Source organism: Pyrus communis, chromosome 15 (genome assembly GCF_041283825.1).
Source record: "Pyrus communis isolate YQ-2024b chromosome 15, ASM4128382v1, whole genome shotgun sequence".
Taxonomy (NCBI): Eukaryota; Viridiplantae; Streptophyta; class Magnoliopsida; order Rosales; family Rosaceae; genus Pyrus; species Pyrus communis.
The window spans coordinates 10,372,210-10,391,504 of record NC_142579.1 but is presented as its reverse complement, the minus strand read 5'-3'; the positions used below and the strand labels follow the sequence as shown (position 1 = coordinate 10,391,504).

General features: G+C 36.5%; 1 protein-coding gene across 1 annotated transcript; it reads right to left on the bottom strand.

Annotated features, from left to right (window-relative positions):
- Positions 1-9,797: 9,797 nt before the first annotated feature.
- On the bottom strand, positions 9,798-18,519 carry SWI3C (SWITCH/sucrose nonfermenting 3C). The gene is made up of 9 exons (XM_068448649.2): positions 18,199-18,519; positions 17,479-18,015; positions 16,399-16,937; positions 14,744-15,107; positions 14,575-14,648; positions 13,607-13,734; positions 13,195-13,268; positions 12,937-13,121; positions 9,798-10,416 (listed from the first exon to the last, which is right to left on the bottom strand). The coding sequence occupies exons 1-9, from the start codon at positions 18,215-18,217 to the stop codon at positions 9,955-9,957; spliced, it is 2,382 nt and encodes a 793-aa protein (XP_068304750.2). The 5' UTR covers positions 18,218-18,519; the 3' UTR covers positions 9,798-9,954.
- Positions 18,520-19,295: the final 776 nt, after the last annotated feature.

The window sequence follows — 19,295 nt, the reverse complement described above, 5'->3', positions numbered from 1 at the left end:
TTTTACAAAATGTGAGAGCGGATGAGTGGAGTGGGTCCAAGTAGGTACTGAGTCTTCTTTGCAAACCCACTGTAACGTTTCTGAAACTCAAACTCCAGTTGGATTTCCTTTTAAATTTATGCACTTTAATGTTGATATTGAATGCAAAGTTGTGATGAATGGAAGGTTGAATGCATATATACTGAGATGAATGGATGAATGTATGAATCCACAAGTAGTTGAGATTAAATCGAATCAGTTCCGAATGCAACCTTCAATCACAAATAATAAAAATAAAAAAAATAAAAAAACTAATTAAAAAAGTAAAGAAAAATAACAATTTTTTTTTTTTTCAATTTCCTGATTTTTTTTTTTTTTTTTTTTTGTGATTTTTGTAATTAGGAATAAAAGCAAGAAAATAAAATACACAAAATAAAAAGAAAAGAGTTAGAAAAATTGGGTTGTCTCCCAATAAGCGCTTTAGTAGTCTATAGCTAGACGAAGTGGAAGGTTGGTGATCATGTCACTTGTTCTTGTAGAGTCAACAATCTTTAATAGCATCATAGGGCAATATTAGGTAATGAGTGACTTGATGTTTATTGACCGAGTGTTTAAATGTTGTGGTTGAGTTCTTAATGTCTGCCCTTCTATATGAATGAATCTTTGTAATGACTTAGGTTCCTTTCAAGCAATGTTTATCTCTCCGTTGAGTTAACTTCCACCTCAAATCTAACACCCACAATTTTTGCGTTGGCTGAATTTCTTGACGAAGAATTTGGCTATCACAAAGCCTTTTCTTTTCCTTGTAGATTTTGGCCTTCTTGTAGGATTTTTCCCAAATTTCTCTAAATATGATCGGCTGTGCTGGTGTATTGTCTAGTACAACATTTAAAATTTTCTCATCACCACCCGTCTGCCTTGTATCCAAATCTCTTTGAGTATTCATGCATTTCTGCTGCTTAGCAGGTTGCCTTAGAGCGTCAGATAAATTGAAATTTAGTGATTGCTTTGGAGCTTTCTGAGTCGCATCCCGTAGCGGCATATTAATGTGCACTTTTGCATCTGTCTGCATAGAATCTTGAATGTGCTGATCTATTGTGGTTTGCTGCAGCCTTTGGGAAAAAGGCATAGGTGGCTCAATAACTTGAGTAATAACATATTCAGGGGAAAATTCAAGGTTAGATGGCGTTGTTTCCTCTGTTGGGCATGTGTCATTGGCTGATGGCTTTTCTATTTCATATTTTTCCGTCCAAGTATCGTTGGTTTTTTCCCATCTCAATGTTTGATCTGCCGAGCACTCCTTCGAACCATGCGGGTTCGCAATTGGTTGATTATGGACATTGGAATTGGAATCATTTTCTTGTTCTGCCAATTGATATGTGAGCTGCCCAATTTGTTGCACTAGATTGTCGATTGAATTATTATATTCTGCATCTTTTGGGTGCTGCTCTCCGTATACAACCTAGTGGACTCCTCTAATTTAGCGATCTGGTCCTCCAAAGAAGGTTTCTGTGACCCACTAGGCTGCTTAAAAGTCTGTTGATTGCTTACCCACATAGAATTTTGATACACTGGCCATGATGGACTGTAAAAATTTGAATAGGAAGTTAATCTAGGCCTCTAAAAATTGTTCTTCATATTGATATGGTGCTGCACAAACTCTGGAAAAAAATTGTCGATGAGGACAACACATAATATCATGAGTATTCAAATTGCAAAGCGCACAAACTGTAAGTGTTTCTTGTGTGGCTCCAAACCAATACATTCCTACAATGCTCTTAAAACCAAAAAATTGTTACCTAAAAAAAAATTAAAATCAAGTAAATAAAAAGATATATACAAAAAATAATTAACTAGAAGTTGATAAACAAAAATTATTTAAAACAAACCCCTGCAACGGTGCCAATTTCTTGATAGTATTTTTACCACCTGCAAAAGTAGGGATAAAAATACTTGCAAGAGAACAAGGTAGTTGTAGTATAAATGGCTCAAGCAATATCGTTTTCCGCAGGGATTATTTAAAACAATTTGTGCAAAACCAAAATCTTAGTTAATTATTTAAAAACAAAGATTGGAAAAGGTTGATTTTGAATTTATAAATAATAAAAACGAATTTAATAAAAGTAATTTAGGAAAAACAACAAATAACCAATTAAGAAGAAAACAAATCAAAGAGAAAAAGTTTTGAGAAACAAATTTGGAAAAGCACTAGGCTTCCACCATCCCCTTAACAATCCTATGTAGATTTACTAATTACTTATGAATTATCCATGCAACTTTGAAGGTTAGGTTTTCCTTATGCATATTCTACTTATGGCATTCAAGTTAGAACGTATATCAAACATGCAATCCGTCTGTGGCATTCAGATCAAATGTAAACATGCATGACTCATTACACTTTGTGAAAACCCTTTGAAAAACCATACAACCCCTTAGACGTGGTATTCACCCTAGGTGAAATTACAACTATCAATCACAAGAATGACTCAATCCCCTGGTGGTATTCCAACCGAATTGCATCTGATTACTTATCTAAACATCCTAATGGTACCTAAGCATTAAGATAGAGAGACAGTTTAAACACAGTGATTAATAATTCAAAGCATGCATTCATAATATCATAAGCAATTAAATAAAGACTGCATATTCATGCAAAGGCTTAAGGCATCGCCGTAGCAAACAAAAATTAGTTACGAATAACCATAAAATAAAAGGACTTTTATTGAAATAGAAAGAGGATAGAAAACACCTTGAACTACAAATTGTCAAAGCCTAGCTAAGTTCTCCAAATTGATGCCCCTCCCCCTCTCTAATGGCTAAATAGCCTTATTATACTACTACAAAATAAAATCCTACCTCAAAAAGGTCTTCTAAAAACTAGGAAACATAATAGAATAAGATAACTAGGAAATAAAAGGTTTCCCATTTGAACTGAAATTCGGACTTCTTAGAAAATCAGACTTTTGACCGAATAAATCAACTCTGATTTGGTCCCAAAATGTGTCTTTTGAAAGGTTGAAACGTCCCTAACAAATTCTCAGAATGAATATTCCTCAAAATATACCATCTTAACCTCCAAAATACCCAAAACGTCCAGAAATGTCAATCTGGAAAAAGTTGCACGCTGGGCCTTTATTTCATCGCCACTGTCAAACGACTTGGTAAAAAAATCTGAAACTTTGATACAATCATCTTGAAAGACTCAAAAACATCCTTCAATTGGAATCACTCCAAAGATCATCCGTTTGTTTAGTTTTTGCTCCAAAGGAAGTCGAATGTCCTACATTGAAAATATATAACAAAGTATCAAAATTCTACTAAAATAACCAATAAACTATAACTAAGAATAGGGTAAAATATATGGTATAATATGGACTCATCAAATACCCCCAAACTTAGCTTTTTGCTTGTCCTCAAGCAAAACAAAACTCAAAAACAAATATAAAAATTAACAAACTAGAAACTTAAACAAAACTAACTAAGACACAAAAATTTCACTTTCAAGTTGCAATCCATAGAAAACGTTAAAAATTAGAACATCTTTCCAAAAGTTCCAATCAATCCCACCACGGAGTCTAAGCCATTTAGAATCAATTAGAAAAGAATTCATGAACTTCCTTTGGTGTAAAGTGAACTAACATGGTTAAGGAGACTCAACTAAAATCTCTACCTTTCGTCCTCTTTATTTAACATTTCACACATAATAACTTGATATTTTTTTTTCTTTTTTTTTTTACCACCTGCAAAAGTAGGGATAAAAACACTTAAAAATACTTGCAAGAGAACAAGGTAGTTGTAGTATAAACGGCTCAAGCAATGTCGTTTTCCGCATGGATTATTTAAAACAATTTATGCAAAACCAAAATCTTTGTTAATTATTTAAAAACAAAGATTGAAAAAGGTTGATTTTGCATTTGTAAATAATAAAAACGAATTTAATAAAATTAATTTAGGAAAAGCAACAAATAACCAGTTAAGAAGAAAACAAATCAAAGAGAAAAGGCGTTGAGAAACAAAATTGGAAAAGCACTAGGGTTCTACCATCCCCTTAACAATCCTATGTAGATTTACTAATTACTTATAAATTACCCATGCAACTTTGAAGGTTAGGTTTTCCTTATGCATATTCTATTTGTGGCATTCAAGTAAGAACGTATATCAAACATGTAATCTGTCTATGGCATTGAGATCAAATATAAGCATGCATGACTCATTACACTTTGTGAAAACCCTCTGAAAAACACCCCTAAGATGTGGCATTCGCCCTAGGTGAAATTACAACTATCAATCACAAGAAGCAATACTCAATCCTCCAATGCTATTCCAATCGAATTACATCTGATTACTTATCTAGACATCCTAATGGTAGCTAAGCATTAAGATATAGAGACGGTTTAAACACAGTGATTAATAATTTAAAACATGCATGCATAATATCATAGGCAATTAAATAAAGACTACATATTCATGCTAAGGCTCACGGCATTACCCTAGCAAACGAAAATTAGTTACAAACAACCATAAAACAAAAGGAATTTTATTGAAATAGAAAAGGATAGAAAACACCTTGAAATACAAATTGTCAAAGCCTAGCTAAGTTCTCCAAATTGATGCCCTTCCCCCTCTCTAATGGCTAAATAGCCTTATTTATACTACTACGAAATAAAATCCCACCTAGAAAATGTCTTCTAAAAACTAGGAAACATAATAGAATAAGATAACTAAGAAATAAAAGGTTTCCTATTTGAACTGAAATTTGGACTTCTCAAAAAATCAGACTTTTGACTGACCAAATCAACTCCGATTTGGTCCCAAAAAGTCTCTTTTGAAAGCTTGAGATGTCCCTAACAAATTCTCGAAGGAATGCTCCTTAAAATATGTCATCTTGACCTCCAAAATACTCAAATGTACAGAAACATCAATCTAGGAAAGCTGCGCGCTAGGCCTTTATTTCATCGCCACGGTCAAACGGCTTGAAAGACTCACAAACATCCTCCAATTAAAATCACTCCAAAAGTCATCTGTTTGAATACTTTTTACTCTAGATGAAGTTGAATGTCCTACATTGAAAATATATAACAAAGTATCAAAATTCTACCAAAATAACCAATAAACTATAACTAAGAATAGGGTAAAATATATGGTATAATATGGACTCATCAATATATACCACTGAACTTGATGGGATACACATTATACGAAACTAGTTTCAACGATCGAACCATCACACTTGTTTGTATATATTTTGAGATCGCATACGCCAAAAATCACAAAAAATAAAAATAAAAAAAAATAAAATTCAGAGATCTAGCAACGGGACAAAACTTTTCAACGGTTATAAACGAAAAATCACGATTTAACCGTTATTTTAACTCCGATTTTGATGATTTTTTACGGCTACACTCCTTGACCCTATATGAATACAATGAACGAATTCGATATTCAATTTAAAATATTTACACTAGTGGATACCACAAAATCTTAAGGAAGAAATAATTTAGTTTTGGAACCATTCATTAAGGTCTACAAAAGGTGATTAAAGTTGTCTGCCTGCAGAAATTTTATTAAACTAAACTTTTAAAATGTCACATTATATTCACCTAGAAGAAGGAGACACGCCCAAAACCTGCTGCAACTGGGACTGCATTTTCTACCTTCTTGAAAGTAAAGGAGTAATAAAAAATTTCTTGTTATATCAGGAGGTTTGTTATTGCTCCTTTACTATTTAGTCTTAGTATTTGTTTAGTTATTACTTAACTATTTGTTTTATTCTTTTTTTTTATAGTAAAAAAAAAAAAAGAATAAAGTTTTCAATTTAGGTTGTATTTTATCTTACAAGTAATGATAAATGGCGGATATTTTTTTAATTTGTAATACTACAGGGGGCGGATGTAGCCAAGTAGATCAAGGCAGTGGATTGTGAATCCACCATGCGTGCGTTCAATTCCCGTTGTTTGCCCATAATATTAATAATTTTAAATAATTTAATATTAAATATAAATGGTAGACACTGAGGACCATGTTATTATTATTTCTTTTTTTGCTTTTGTGTTAAGTGTATTTATTTTTCTTGATAAATGATTTGCCACAAAAGGATTTTTTTTTTTTTTTTTTTTTTAGTGAACGTGTCACAATTAATTACTCATATTTTTGTTTTTATTTATTTTTTGTAAAGACAAAGAAACGAATTCTATTTTCTAAGGAAAAAGTCATTGACTTTGAGCGACGAAGGTTCACCTTCGTTGCGCAAAACAGTTTTGTGCGACGGCAGTAGAGTGACTTTTGGAGCCAACACACCATGTTCTCTTCTTATCGGCAAAGACCGGGAGTTAGTCGCATATAAACCTCCTCGTCCAAGTCGCCACGAAGGAAAGTGTTTTGAACATCCAATTGATGGAAGTGCCAATTGAAGGCACCGAAATGTCACCAATTTGGCTGTAGTTAAGACCTTGTTGGGTGTACCCTTTGGCAACAAGGCGTGCCTTGTATCGTTCAATGGTGTCGTTGGAATTATACTTAACTTTGAATGCCCATTTGCATCCAATGGGTTTCTTGCCTGCAGATAAAGAGGTGAGGACCCCAAGTGTTATTTTGTTCTGGTGCCCCAATGTCCTTGGCCACAGCTTCACACCAAAGAGGATCAGAGGATGCTTGAGTATAAGTAGTGGGTTAAACTATTTTGGAGATGGCAGCAACAACAGCTTTATGGAGATGAGATAAATTGTGATATGAAAAATAATTGGAAAGAGGGTTTCTAATGCTCGTACCTGGTGTAGAAGAAGATGATTGGATGGGTGCGGAGGGCACACGCGCGTCACAGTGGAAGTCGTGAAGGAGGACTGACGGTTGCGAGATTCGATTCGAACAACGAAGCGGGGGTGGAGCAAGGGGACAAGAGATGGGAGCGGTCTCGGGTAGTGGGGAATTAGGAGATGCCGGTGACGGGAAGAGAAGGTTTGTTTGGTTTTGAGGTTTCAGATGGAGAGGAATGGATAGGGAAATCAGATGAGGTATTATTAAGAGGTGGGGATGTAGGGGATTGTGGAGTTGTAGGTTCGGTGGTACGTGGAGTTTGCCTGGAGAGTGGTGTAATGGGTCTACTAGTAAGGAATAGGTTGATTAGAATTAAAAAGAACAGGGACAGATGTATGATTTGGAGATGTAAAGGGGAAAATATTTTCGTGAATAATATCATCCCGGCTAACCAAAAATTTGTGAGATTCAAGTTCATATAGTCGATATCCTTTTTGCCTAGAAGGATAGCCGACAAAAACACATTTGCAGGCACGTTGGGCAAATTTGTTTGTGGGTTGGAGATTTGTCGCCTAACACAAACACCCAAAAACTCTCAAATGGTTATATGATCGGGTTCGGGAAAAGAGAATTTCATCCCTGGAACAGTAGAATAGGATTCATCTAGTTCCATTAGTAACTGCATCAAGCGTTGTTGTTCTTCGCGCTCAGTCAGAGACTTTAATGCCCCACATGAGCAGGAATCTATCTGGTTAGAGGGCAGTTCATCCCACTACCCTTTGAGTGTGAAGAAATAAATAGTGTACGTAATAGGGGTCGGAAGGATCAGTGGAGTCATCCATGGTGGAGGATATTTTTGCATCTGTTTGGTTTTTTTTTTTTTTTTTTTTTTTTTTTTTTTTTGTGCCGGAAGGTAGAATTGTATTAATAATCAAATACGAGTGGATACATTTGCATCTTCTACTAAAATATTAAACACAAATTATGGTCTTAATTCATCACAGCCAAATATCCCACCATGCTTCAAAATGTACACTGCCACCATATGGGCTGCACGATTGCATTGCTGAGGAGTGAAGATAAACTTCACCGACTGGAATGACCACATCATATTCCAAAAATCAACCAAAAAGACCCTTATAGAAACATCAGCTTGGGCCTCTTTGTTGAGCATTTGAACCAATCCTTTAAATTGGGTTCAACCTCGAGCACCTCACCTAATTCGGGAATATCCCTTAGCATACACATCTCCAGAGCCAAACGGATAGCAGCTGCCTCAACCATAATGGGTCACCCTCCCCTCCCGCCAACTTCGGAATTCCCGCGAAATCCCACACCACCTACTCTTGTATCCTTCCTCCATGTCGCATCATAGTTCAGTTTCAACCTTCCAAAGGCTGGTTTCCTCCATCTCGTCACTGTCTCAATCCATTTTTCATCATTTCACGTGCAACAAAATACCCTGGTCTCGCCGAATATATCCCATTGCTCGTGTAGTGCCAAATGGACGATCTAATAATTTATGCATCCTCCGACTCGAACAACTCAGCCACAAGGTCGTCCTTCCATTCCTTAGTCACGGGGTCAATGAGAAAATACACCTGTGGAGCTGTGGCCCTTTGCTTCATCAAAGGTTTAAACGAGTTGGGTTTTGGGATCCAAGGGTCATTCGCTGCTTTAATACTTGAGCCATTCCCAACTCGTAATAATTGTCGACTAAGTATAATTCCTTTCCAACCCCACCAAGATTTATTCCTTTTATTGGCCTTGAGAAATGAATCCTCACTCACCTGGAAAGCCAACGATCCATCAATCCTCTCTTGCCAAGAATCCAATACTAAACCTCGGCACTCTTGAATTTCCCCCCATCGTGAATCGTAAAAAAACCTTCTTGGTGATCTAATAGCTGGCCCTTCCTTTTCTTCATCATCGACAATGTCATTAAAATCCCCGATTAATAAGGACTTCCCAGCCGAATAGCTTATTCTTTTACCGAGTTTCCTCCACCGATCATCACCAAACCCGAGCTCAATGAAGAAACTGTCACTTTTAACAAGTGCGATCCTTGCGTCCTCTTTCCAAAAAATACATAGCCCACCACCAATGCCCCTTGGTTCCACCGGTTGCACAAAGTCCATTCGAAGCACCTTAATAAGATACTCATAGCGATAACTTTTATTTTTAGTCTCAACAAGTATCACTACGTCACGGTTGTGAAGCCTAACCTGCTTCACCAGTGCGTCATCTTTGGGACTGATTATCTCTGTCATTACCATAGAACAGAGTAGAAAGAAAAGCGGAAACGATGATATGGAGGAGTCGTCAGGTGACGAAGCCGGCGAGGAGAGAAGAGTGCCATATAGGAGGACACTTATAATTTTCAGAGGCGGTGGGGACCAGCCAGGAGGGGTCTCCATGGGGGCCATGAAAACATTATGCTGGAACCGTCAAGGAATTGTGTTGGTGGGGGGTTGGTTCCTAAATTGAATGGGTCCGATTCATGCGTCCCTCCTTTGGTTGGATCGTAGGCTCTGGTTACCATGTGAAAATGGTAACACCTTTCATTGATCATAGAATGGTACAGGGAGATCATATTTAACAAGGATTCTGATGCAATTTATATCCTAGGTTTTAGTTGTTAACCTAAAATACACCATTGACTAATTTAAACATAATTACATAATCAATTACAACAATCAAGGAAAACATATATCTTGACACAATCAAAGGCAAATCGTATCTCAACAGCCCAAAGAAAATGGTAAACAGGGGCCATTAAACTATATCTGGTATCGAATATCAATCTACTATATTTAGTGATTATCCATAATTCATTGATACTCCGATACTCTTACAATATTCATTTGATCATACCACTCAACCATGTACTACTAGACAAAATTGAAATGTTCATCCTTTTCGGAAAACCAAAACCTTCATCGGCATTCTACAACTGGAGTTTTCGAAGGTGCATTTACTACTTTCTAGAGATGAAAAAAGAAGAAATGGGCAAGGAAGCATTTTCCAAAAGGGAAAATTAAGAACGGTATAGACGACAAACATCATTTTCACAACACAATTCATTTTTAGCTAAATTAATTTTAATAATCAAGAGAATGCACATACAGGCCCTCTCCAATCTAAAAAGGAAAACAAAATAAGAGAGCAGACTGATTGTGAATGACATCTATGTTATCCATTACCTTTTCCTTTCGGTTTCTTTCAACCTAAACTGGAGCTAGTACCTGGTACAGGCCTCAATAATGGATGATTTAGCGTCGACTGGGCAGTCCCTGCAGAATTAAACGTAGCATTTGGAGCTGCTGAGGATGACTGTATGGATGTTAAGGGTATCCTCGGCCCCAACCCTAACATTGGTTGACGTGGCATGAATGGCATACGGGGATGGACTGGTTGGTTGTTGCTGTATCCTGATATGCTTGGCTGTGAACCTGAAGATGACATAATCTGTTGCCTATTGTTACCAATGTTATTATTGGACATGGAAGGACCAGCACCTGCTGAACTCATGGGCGAAGCTCCAGCAGGTCTAAACTGAGTTGACATGATCCGGGCACGTTCACTAGCCATCCTCTGCCTTGTCTTCTCCACTTGTTCACATTCTTTCATTAGGAAGGTTTCCACTTCTGCAAACTGCTTTAACTTCAGCTCCAATCTCTTCAACTGTCATAAATTGCACATTTAAGATAATCTTATTCAGTTTGAGTATGACGTTCGTGCGATATTAAATAAACCCTGCTAAGTGAGATATAGGCAACTAAGGAACCAACCACTAGTACGGCAATGTTATGCCCAAATAGGCTTTTGACTTTCAGAGAATATCCAGTGACCAAGGATACGAAATAAACCTGGGATTCGCATTGTGTTTCCCATGTTCGTGTCATTCGTTTTCGTGACATAACTAATAATCTTAACGGGTTGTGTCATGTAACACTCAGTAAAATGAACGAGTAATATGACCCAACCCAAACTCGACCTGTTAATATTAACGGGTAATATGACCCGACCCCTTACCCATTAAAGAAAATATATCAATAAATAATCAAATGAAAAACATAATACTAAATTAGTATCTACATACCACATTGTCACATAAATATTATTTCAAAACATAAAAACACATTTGTCTTCAAGCATTACATACCCCAAAATAAGAGCCTAATGAAAAACATTAGTGCATTATTACAAATATCAAATGTTCAAGGATATGCAAATTGGAGTTTTTTCTCAGGGTTGTGGAGCCTTTTTCAAAAGTCAGAAACTTGCCAATAACACTCAAAGCTTGCACGTTTTTTGACAACAAAACCCTTCAATTTTCATTCATCACCAAGGGAAATGGTCCATTCTTCAAGAGGTCTATTGTCGTTTACGTGTACGCTCCATTCTTCTCAGCAAATTTCATTTTTTCAGATTTTCTTTTTTTAAAACATGGTCTTTTAGTGGATGCAGAAAGATGAACGATTCGGATCGTTTATATCACGTTCAGATTTTTACGTTTAGTCAAAATATTGCTTGGAGTTTATAAACTCTCTAGATACTATATAAAACTCATACTTCAGCTAACCATAAACATTGGAATGTGATATCAACGATCTAAAGCATTAATTTTTCTGCATTTGGTAAAAGATCATGTTTTCAAAAATAAAAATATGGAAAACAAAATCAGGTGAGAAGAATAGAGCGTAAACGATAACCAACGGTTAAATCTAAATTTAGAGTTTATGGTTTATGGTGTCAAATTTCAAGGTTAACCCCTTCACCCCTTCACGAAAGTTGTAAAGCTTGTCGTTATGAGTGATTATATATATTTTTTTTTTCATTTTTCACACTTCTACATTAATTATTATTAATTTTGCACTCAAACAAAAAACACCATTCATGAGGGTTTGGAGGGTTTTAAAACTGTAAACAACAAAGTAAACAACGTCTAAGCATAGAGGATGCAATCAAGAGCGTTTGTATATTATTTTCATATTTTCACACTAATACATTAATTATTATGAATTTTAATTTATTTTGAAAGCCCCTAAAAACACTATCTACTAGGATTTTAAAATCCAAACGACGATGTATCCATTGTCAAAACGTAGAGGATGCGATGACAAGCGTTTGCATATTTCTTCACATTTTTCACACTTGTAAATTAATTATTACGAATTTTTAAATGTGCTTTGGTATTTTTAAATTACTTTGGAATTTTTTATCTCACTTATGTGAGATAAATATTATGGCAATTGTCGTAAAGTTTTTTAGTAGTTTAAAATTATAAAACTAACTTTTTTCTTATCGGGTTGAAACCGACTAACACGGGTAAACCTGTTAAGAACCAGTTATACGTGTGACCCAATTAGTTAATGTTTTGACTCTAAATCCGTTATTTTGTGTCATTTCGGGTCGGGTTAATAGGTCGTGTAAGCAAATGTCAGGTCTAATATTAAAGTATTCCTGTGAGTGTGAGATCGAGGACAGAACCTGAAGTGGATACACTTTTCTAATTATATAATAACTTTTAAGCATATGCCATATAATGAACGTTAATAGAAGTTGAAAATTGAGCACCACATAAAGCAGCTCCTGGCAAAATGAAATAAGTTTCTCTGAGCAAAAACACAAGGAATTAACCGTGGATATTAGCCGGTACTGGTTCGACCAATTTTCAATGGAGATGATCCATACCGGGGTTGTAAGCCCAGGATCCCATTTGGTCCAACACCCAGGTAAGGTTACCCACAGACCAAATAAATTGAACTAAAATCCAAGATCCTATATACTCAATGCTAATCAGAAAGGACAGTAATACGTGAATTGTGTTACGATTGGATTAAATTAATACAAGAGACAAAGACATAGCCCTACCCATACACACATGCGCATGCCAATAGTTCTCTAATTTTCCATATAACAACACAACAAAATATGGTTTTTAAGTAAGCAGCTAAAGTCGGATCTAAAAAGGACCTCTCTTGGTTTTGGTTCCTAAGAGATTCAACTCCATATTCACATATCTTCTTTTACTGCGTTTTTTTTCATCTGATGAAAAGAAAAGTCTCATTTTTACTTATTAATGAGAAAAGAAAATGGAAGTCTTCTCTTCTTTTTCTTGTTCTTTTTTTAACTAACACAAGAAAAGAAAAAAACACAAATAAGAAGGAAAGAAACAGTTACATTTAGCAATATTCATACCTGATGATTTATAATATTAGCAGATAGCCTCTGAATTTCCCGTTCTTCGTGATCAGCAAACAATTTTGCCTTTAGTGCAGCTGCAGCAAGGCCGGCTTTGGCAGCGGCTTTAACTTTCTCTGCAGGTATGGGAATCGCCCCTGCCTCATTTTGACCCCAATAACCATGGGCTGCTGAGTTCTTTTCTGAAGTTTGAATTCAATCCATAAATAACTGGAAGAGAGTATCCAAGACGAACATAGAAAACTCAAGGCTTACCCTTTTGCTGAAGTAAATTTGCAGAATTTCCATGAGCACCACCTTCTCTACCTTTTATATTCTCAGAGTTCGTCCTTCATAGGTCAGAAACAAGTTTTAGGGGAACAGAAAAGACTTTGCAATATCAGTAAAGAACATGGGGGAATTACAACATGAAAAACTTTTTAGGGGTTTCCAACGTGTTTACTAAATTAGCAAAATTAGCAGTACAAGAGAACTCATCTTTTACAAAAGGAATTTAACAAACCAACTTGAGGGTTAAAAATTGGGGAAGGGGGGTTAACTGCGGATGTCTAAACCACTAAAAGTCCTATGAACTCCACAGGTAACTATTTTGGTGATAAAAAAAAAGAAATGAGGGATATATTAAAGTTAACTCTGGCTGTAAAACATTACAAAAAAGGAAAATCACCTATGGCCTGATCCTTCCATAATACTTGCAGAGGCAGATACACCATTATCCTCAGAAAATACAGTCAAGGCTGCATGGGCACAAGATGCAGCAACTCTTGGCCCAACAGAGGAGGCCAGAAATGAAACCTGCAAATATTATACACATGTTAGCTATGTAAGAACACAAGTGAAGTCTGGATAACCTTTATCTCATTAAATTTGCACATAATTGAGAACTCAAGTGAAATCTAGAACCTTTATCCCTTTCGATAAATTCTGCATTCATATATCTAGATAGATCCCCTCTAGACCTTGTTTAGCATGACTTTAAACGACTAATCAAATTACACAACAACTCTAATAACGCAATGTTAAGAGAGCATGTAATCTTCAAATCTACTTACTCAACCCTCTATTATCAGTTTTTATCTCATATTCTTCTTCGTTTGTTTCTTGTGTGCTTGCACTAGTTGTAAGCTCGCCTCAATACCACTCTCTCAAGAATGTAAACCAATTATGATCAAGTGAATGCTTTGCACCCTCCGAATGAATGTATACAATGCATGGTCCTAGACCCAACCACGCAACAAGAACAAAAAACTGAACCATTGAAAAGCTTCACAAGTTCCCACAAGCATGTATGCATTCATCGTCTTAGTTGATAACTTAGAATCAAATATACTCAGTTTATTAAAATATTTGCCACTATAAATATATTTATCCTGAGTCCTGACTGCATAGTCTAGCTGCATCTGTTTAAAGCATTTCCATTTTCCAAACAGATGAAAAAGTCGCTTCATGAAAAGAAATGAAAATGCTTCCATTATCTGTGGTACTGGGGGTGTGTCAAAGATACAAAAGTAAAGAATAATTAATCTTGCTTCCTTTAATATAACTGGGACAGTACCTTTCCAGGATACCTGCCCATATGTTTCAAGGGAATTACAAGAAAATAAAGGATCATGATGCATCAGATTAGTCGCCTACCATGGCCATGACTGGATTCCCAGAATTCGCAAAAGGGAACCTATTATCAGAATCAGCATCTTGTAGGCAGGATCCTAAAGACAAATTGTGAAAAGATAAGTCAGAATGTAATGCAGAAAATACATCAGGATTACTGAAGAATGAGAACCATAAGTAAATAAAAAAAAACCTGCTGCATCCCCATTTGAACTTGAATGAAATCCTCCATGACCATCTCTATCCAATGAATTGGAAGACAGGGACATGCCCGGAACATCAATATTTTCAAGCAGGCCATCCTCCACAGGCAAACGAAGAAAATGAAGGATGCATTGTGCTTTTGACTTTGAACCAACATACTCAGCAATTTCATTCCAGTTCTCATTGTGTATTTCCATTGCCTCGAGCAGCAGTAGGGTTTCTTGATCAGTCCAACTTTCCCCATCCAGATCACCATAATCTTTTGTTGAATCCATCCTTATGAAATCTATGCTTGAATGACCAACAACATATCTTCCCTCGTGGAAGCAATTAGAGCACAGCAGTACATCAACCTGAAGCACAATACACCAATTAACTACAGTAGAGAATAAGAATTCAACCAAACTATACTAAGAATTAATATAAATAATTGGGTTCAGCTACAAGGATCTTTTGTCTCCACTCAAACTCATCAAGGTGACGTACTATCTTTTAACGTATAAAGGCAAACTTCAACATCATTCAAATATAGCTCGGGGTTTCAAATGTGTTTATAATGCTTGAAATAGACCTAGAAGAGAATTAGTGCCTTGAAGGCTGTTGAAATTAAGAAGTTAACCTTTGGTTCATGCTCATCAGGTATCGGCACAGACTAGTCAATTCATATGTTTGCAGCTAATCTTTTATATGAAAATTCACAAATTAAAAGGGCTGCTTATTTTAAAATTACAATACGATTTTCTTTCTTTTTATAATCCTTTAATTTAACTAATTGAAGCCCGTAAAACAATATCACTTGTGCTCAATATCTTATTAAATCAAATAGAAGCAACTTTTGAACTAAATAAATCCCATTTTAGATTTCTTTTTTTTTGCTTAATAATATCTTTCTACTTTGAAGGGAAAAAATATATAAGATGAATAAGTCAATTTATCAAGGGAAAAATCTTAGGGTAAGAAAGTTCCTCAATAAAGGGCAAAATCTTATAAGTTTGAATTAACATGAAATTAAAGTCAGCTTACCTACCTATCTATCTATATTTAGTTATGAACTACCTATCAGATGGTTTTAAAGCTTTAGAGGTATAGTTGTGTCCAAACTTGGCCCCCTATCTCTAACTTGTGGGTATTAACTTCATACCGGATGGTTTTAAAGCTTTAAAGGTGTATTCATGTCCAAACTTGAACAAAGACTTGAAATAGCATTGCCATTGATAGAGCCACCAGCTATTCTGCTGGCGTCTACATAAAATAACATAACGGGCCAAAATACATGAGGTCTCGAGGACATGCTGTTAATAGTAATGCATCTAATATGGAAAAGGAAAATGTGACATTGTGCTAAAAGTTATCACAAGAACCAGTATAATGCTTAATATCAAATCATGAAAGTTCAATTGCACTTGAGGATGCCAATAAGTTGAGTCAGTTTAGATAAGCTAGTTAAATTTTCATCAAAAATTATTGTGGTATCTTGCAGTGGCCTGGGAGTCACATCAACATGAAGGTAACATGCCAGCAAGTACTGCAAATTATTATTATTTGTTCCAGCAGTTTCATTCATCCTCTGAAGAAAAAATACCACCCATTTGATAGAATTATGGACAGAATAAACAGAACATGAATGAGATGATAGATATGTACCTCCTTCTGTGACTGATAGTATACATTAGGAAGAGAACAAGAACAATAATTGCAATGGTTTTCAGATAGACGCTTCCGAATTGTGTTGTCCAAATCAGAGACATCATCATCATCATGACATGGCAATGACGAATAAACTTCAGCTGCCTTGAGCCTACATCTGGGCTTGTCAAATTTGATTAAACTATCAATGGACTTAAGATCAGCTGATGGCACTTGAATCTCACCATTTACCTCCTCCCTTAAGTAGGAACAGCCATTCCACGGCTCATGACTGGGTGCTTCAGCACAGTAATTGATAATTCCCCAGTGATCAAGAAAACGGATTATTCGAGTCAAATCTTCAGTACTTAGACGACCAGATAATTGTGGGAAATCAGAAAATGCAAGCCTCTTCTCTGGATTTTCCATGTATTTGGCAACAATTTCATTCCTACAATGCATGTATAGCTCAGGAGTATGATCTGATGATTTTCCTGAGAAAAAATGCGGCACCACCTGTCTCTCCAACCGATGCACTGCGGCAGGTAAAAACCAATCTGCAAACAGGAGAATCCCAACAAAGAGAAATCCATATTTAATATGCATCTACATACACAAAAATGCATAAAAAACATGTATAGCGGTTTGCAACAAAAGCAATCTCAAAGCTTTAAGGTGCAGAAAATATAGAATCTACGCGATACACGCTTAGGAATCCAAATCATTTTAGAGGTTAGCAGAGTCTGAACGCAAAAGTAAATCTTTTGTAATTACATAACTGTCATATTGTCTGTCAAGGTCAGCAAACCAAACAATAGACAAGTGTCGAGTCAGGTCAGTTCAGTTATTAGGCTACCATGATTGTTCCATAAGACACCAGCATAAGAGTACAACAAAGATACTCCAGAAAAACCAATCTCGAAATGGGTTATTAAATATAAAAACTTCCCAGCCACTTTCTTGCACAACAGAACAAGTATGAAATCCTGCAGCTAACAAAAAAATACTCAGAAATTCTACTACTTTAGCAACTGTTTTCCACTTTATTGAGCTCACAAGTAACTAGATGTCAAGAGAGAGTTGGACAACCATATATACCTGCGTGCATTGGAACCACATTAACTCTGTTCCCAAACCGCTTCACAACGCCGTGGCCTTCCATAATCGAAGGCGGAGTGACCACGTAAGCCGCCACGGAGCCATCTGCACGGTCCGGATCCAGCGCCGGACTATCGGCAGACACGGCGGACAGCGCCTGGAGCTGACCGTACGACACATTCTCCAATAAAATGGAACTGGCGGGCCCCTTGGTGTCCCCGCCGGAATGATTGCCTCGCTCGAGCGCAACGAGGGCAAGAACGGAGGAGTGGGGCCGGTTGACGGTGCGCAAAACGACGGGAGGGAAGTCACTTACGCGGACCCCACCGTCCAAGACCTCGGTCTCGTGAGGGGCGGGATCGGGTGCTGCAGCGGATGGGGGGTTATGTTGGGGGTCCTCCGAGTCGTCGTTCGGGTCGAGCTCGTTGTCGTCGTCGGCGGCGGCACAGGCGTCGTCGTCTTCGTCGTCGTCGTCCTCGCGCTTGTTCCGGCGAATTTGGGGGTCGCGCTTTCGCTTCCTCCATTTGCCGTGTGAGTCTGTGGAAAATTCAAAACAATGTTGGAGTGAAAACAGAAATTGTGGAGTGCGGATTGCTGTGTGTGTAATCAATTGAAATGTGAGTCTGAATTTCTAGAGAGAGAAAGAGGTGTGGGAGAGAGAGAGAGAGAGAGAGAGAGAGAGAGAGAGAGAGAGAGAGAGGGTTTAGGTCTGAGTTTTACCTGAAGGAGAAGCTGGCATTTTTAGGAGAGAGAGTGAATTGGAAATTTGTGGGGACTTTGATTGGCGCAAAATTAGAAATCAAAGGCAGAGACACACACAATCACAGACAGAAGAGAGAGAAGAGAGAGAAGAGAGAGAGCCTAGTGCTTTGCCTTCTCTGTTTCTTCTCAGCTTTGTGTTTTTGCTTGCTTTGCGGAGCTAATTCTAGTTTTCAGGGTTTTCCTTTTTCTTTTTTTTTCTTTTTTTTTTTTATTATTTCTTTCATAATCGCTCAGCGTTGTACATGCACTTGGTAGAATTGTAACTTCATTTTTTCCTACACTTACAACGCACGATATGTACGCACTTAATCAATTATTTGGTTGAATCAAATCACTCATGCACGTAACTACTTCCTCCTTCAATACTAACAATGTAGATCGTACATGCACTTAATCTATATCTGGTTATGTACAATGCTAGCAATCTTTCTCATTGGATATTTTAAACTCTCCTTCTCATTCTCGTAATGTTACATCTCAATTCCAACAGTCTATTTTTTAAGTCATCCTTTAAAGATCAAACTATCAAAAATCATTCAAAATATTAAATCGTTTAGTCGTGTTAAAATTATTTAATAAATAATTGAACCATGTTATTAAGTTAAAAACATAAAATACGACATTTTTATGATTAAGTGACTTATGATTTGATTGATTTTTTTTTCAGAGTCGATCTTTGTATTAACTAGAAAGTACATTATTTTGGTCATCACACTCTTTGGTCAAACTAACCCACTATTGCCTTGCCTTTGACTACTTTCTTTTTATGTACTTCAATGTGTGTAAATTAATTCTTCTTTATACTTTTTTTTTTTTTTTTAACAAACGATAACGTTAATGAATTAAATTGTTAATTGTTAAAAAGAATGAGATCAGTGAGAATTGTACTCACAATTAGTACATAAACATCTTTGCTTTCCTCTGCTTTGCACTTACAATCAAGGCCAGCCCAAGCTCAATGCGGGCAAGGCGACCGTCCAAAACCCAAAAAAATTAGGGGCATCAAAATTATTAGTGTGACATATTTATATACGTTTTGGTATTTATAAAATTTG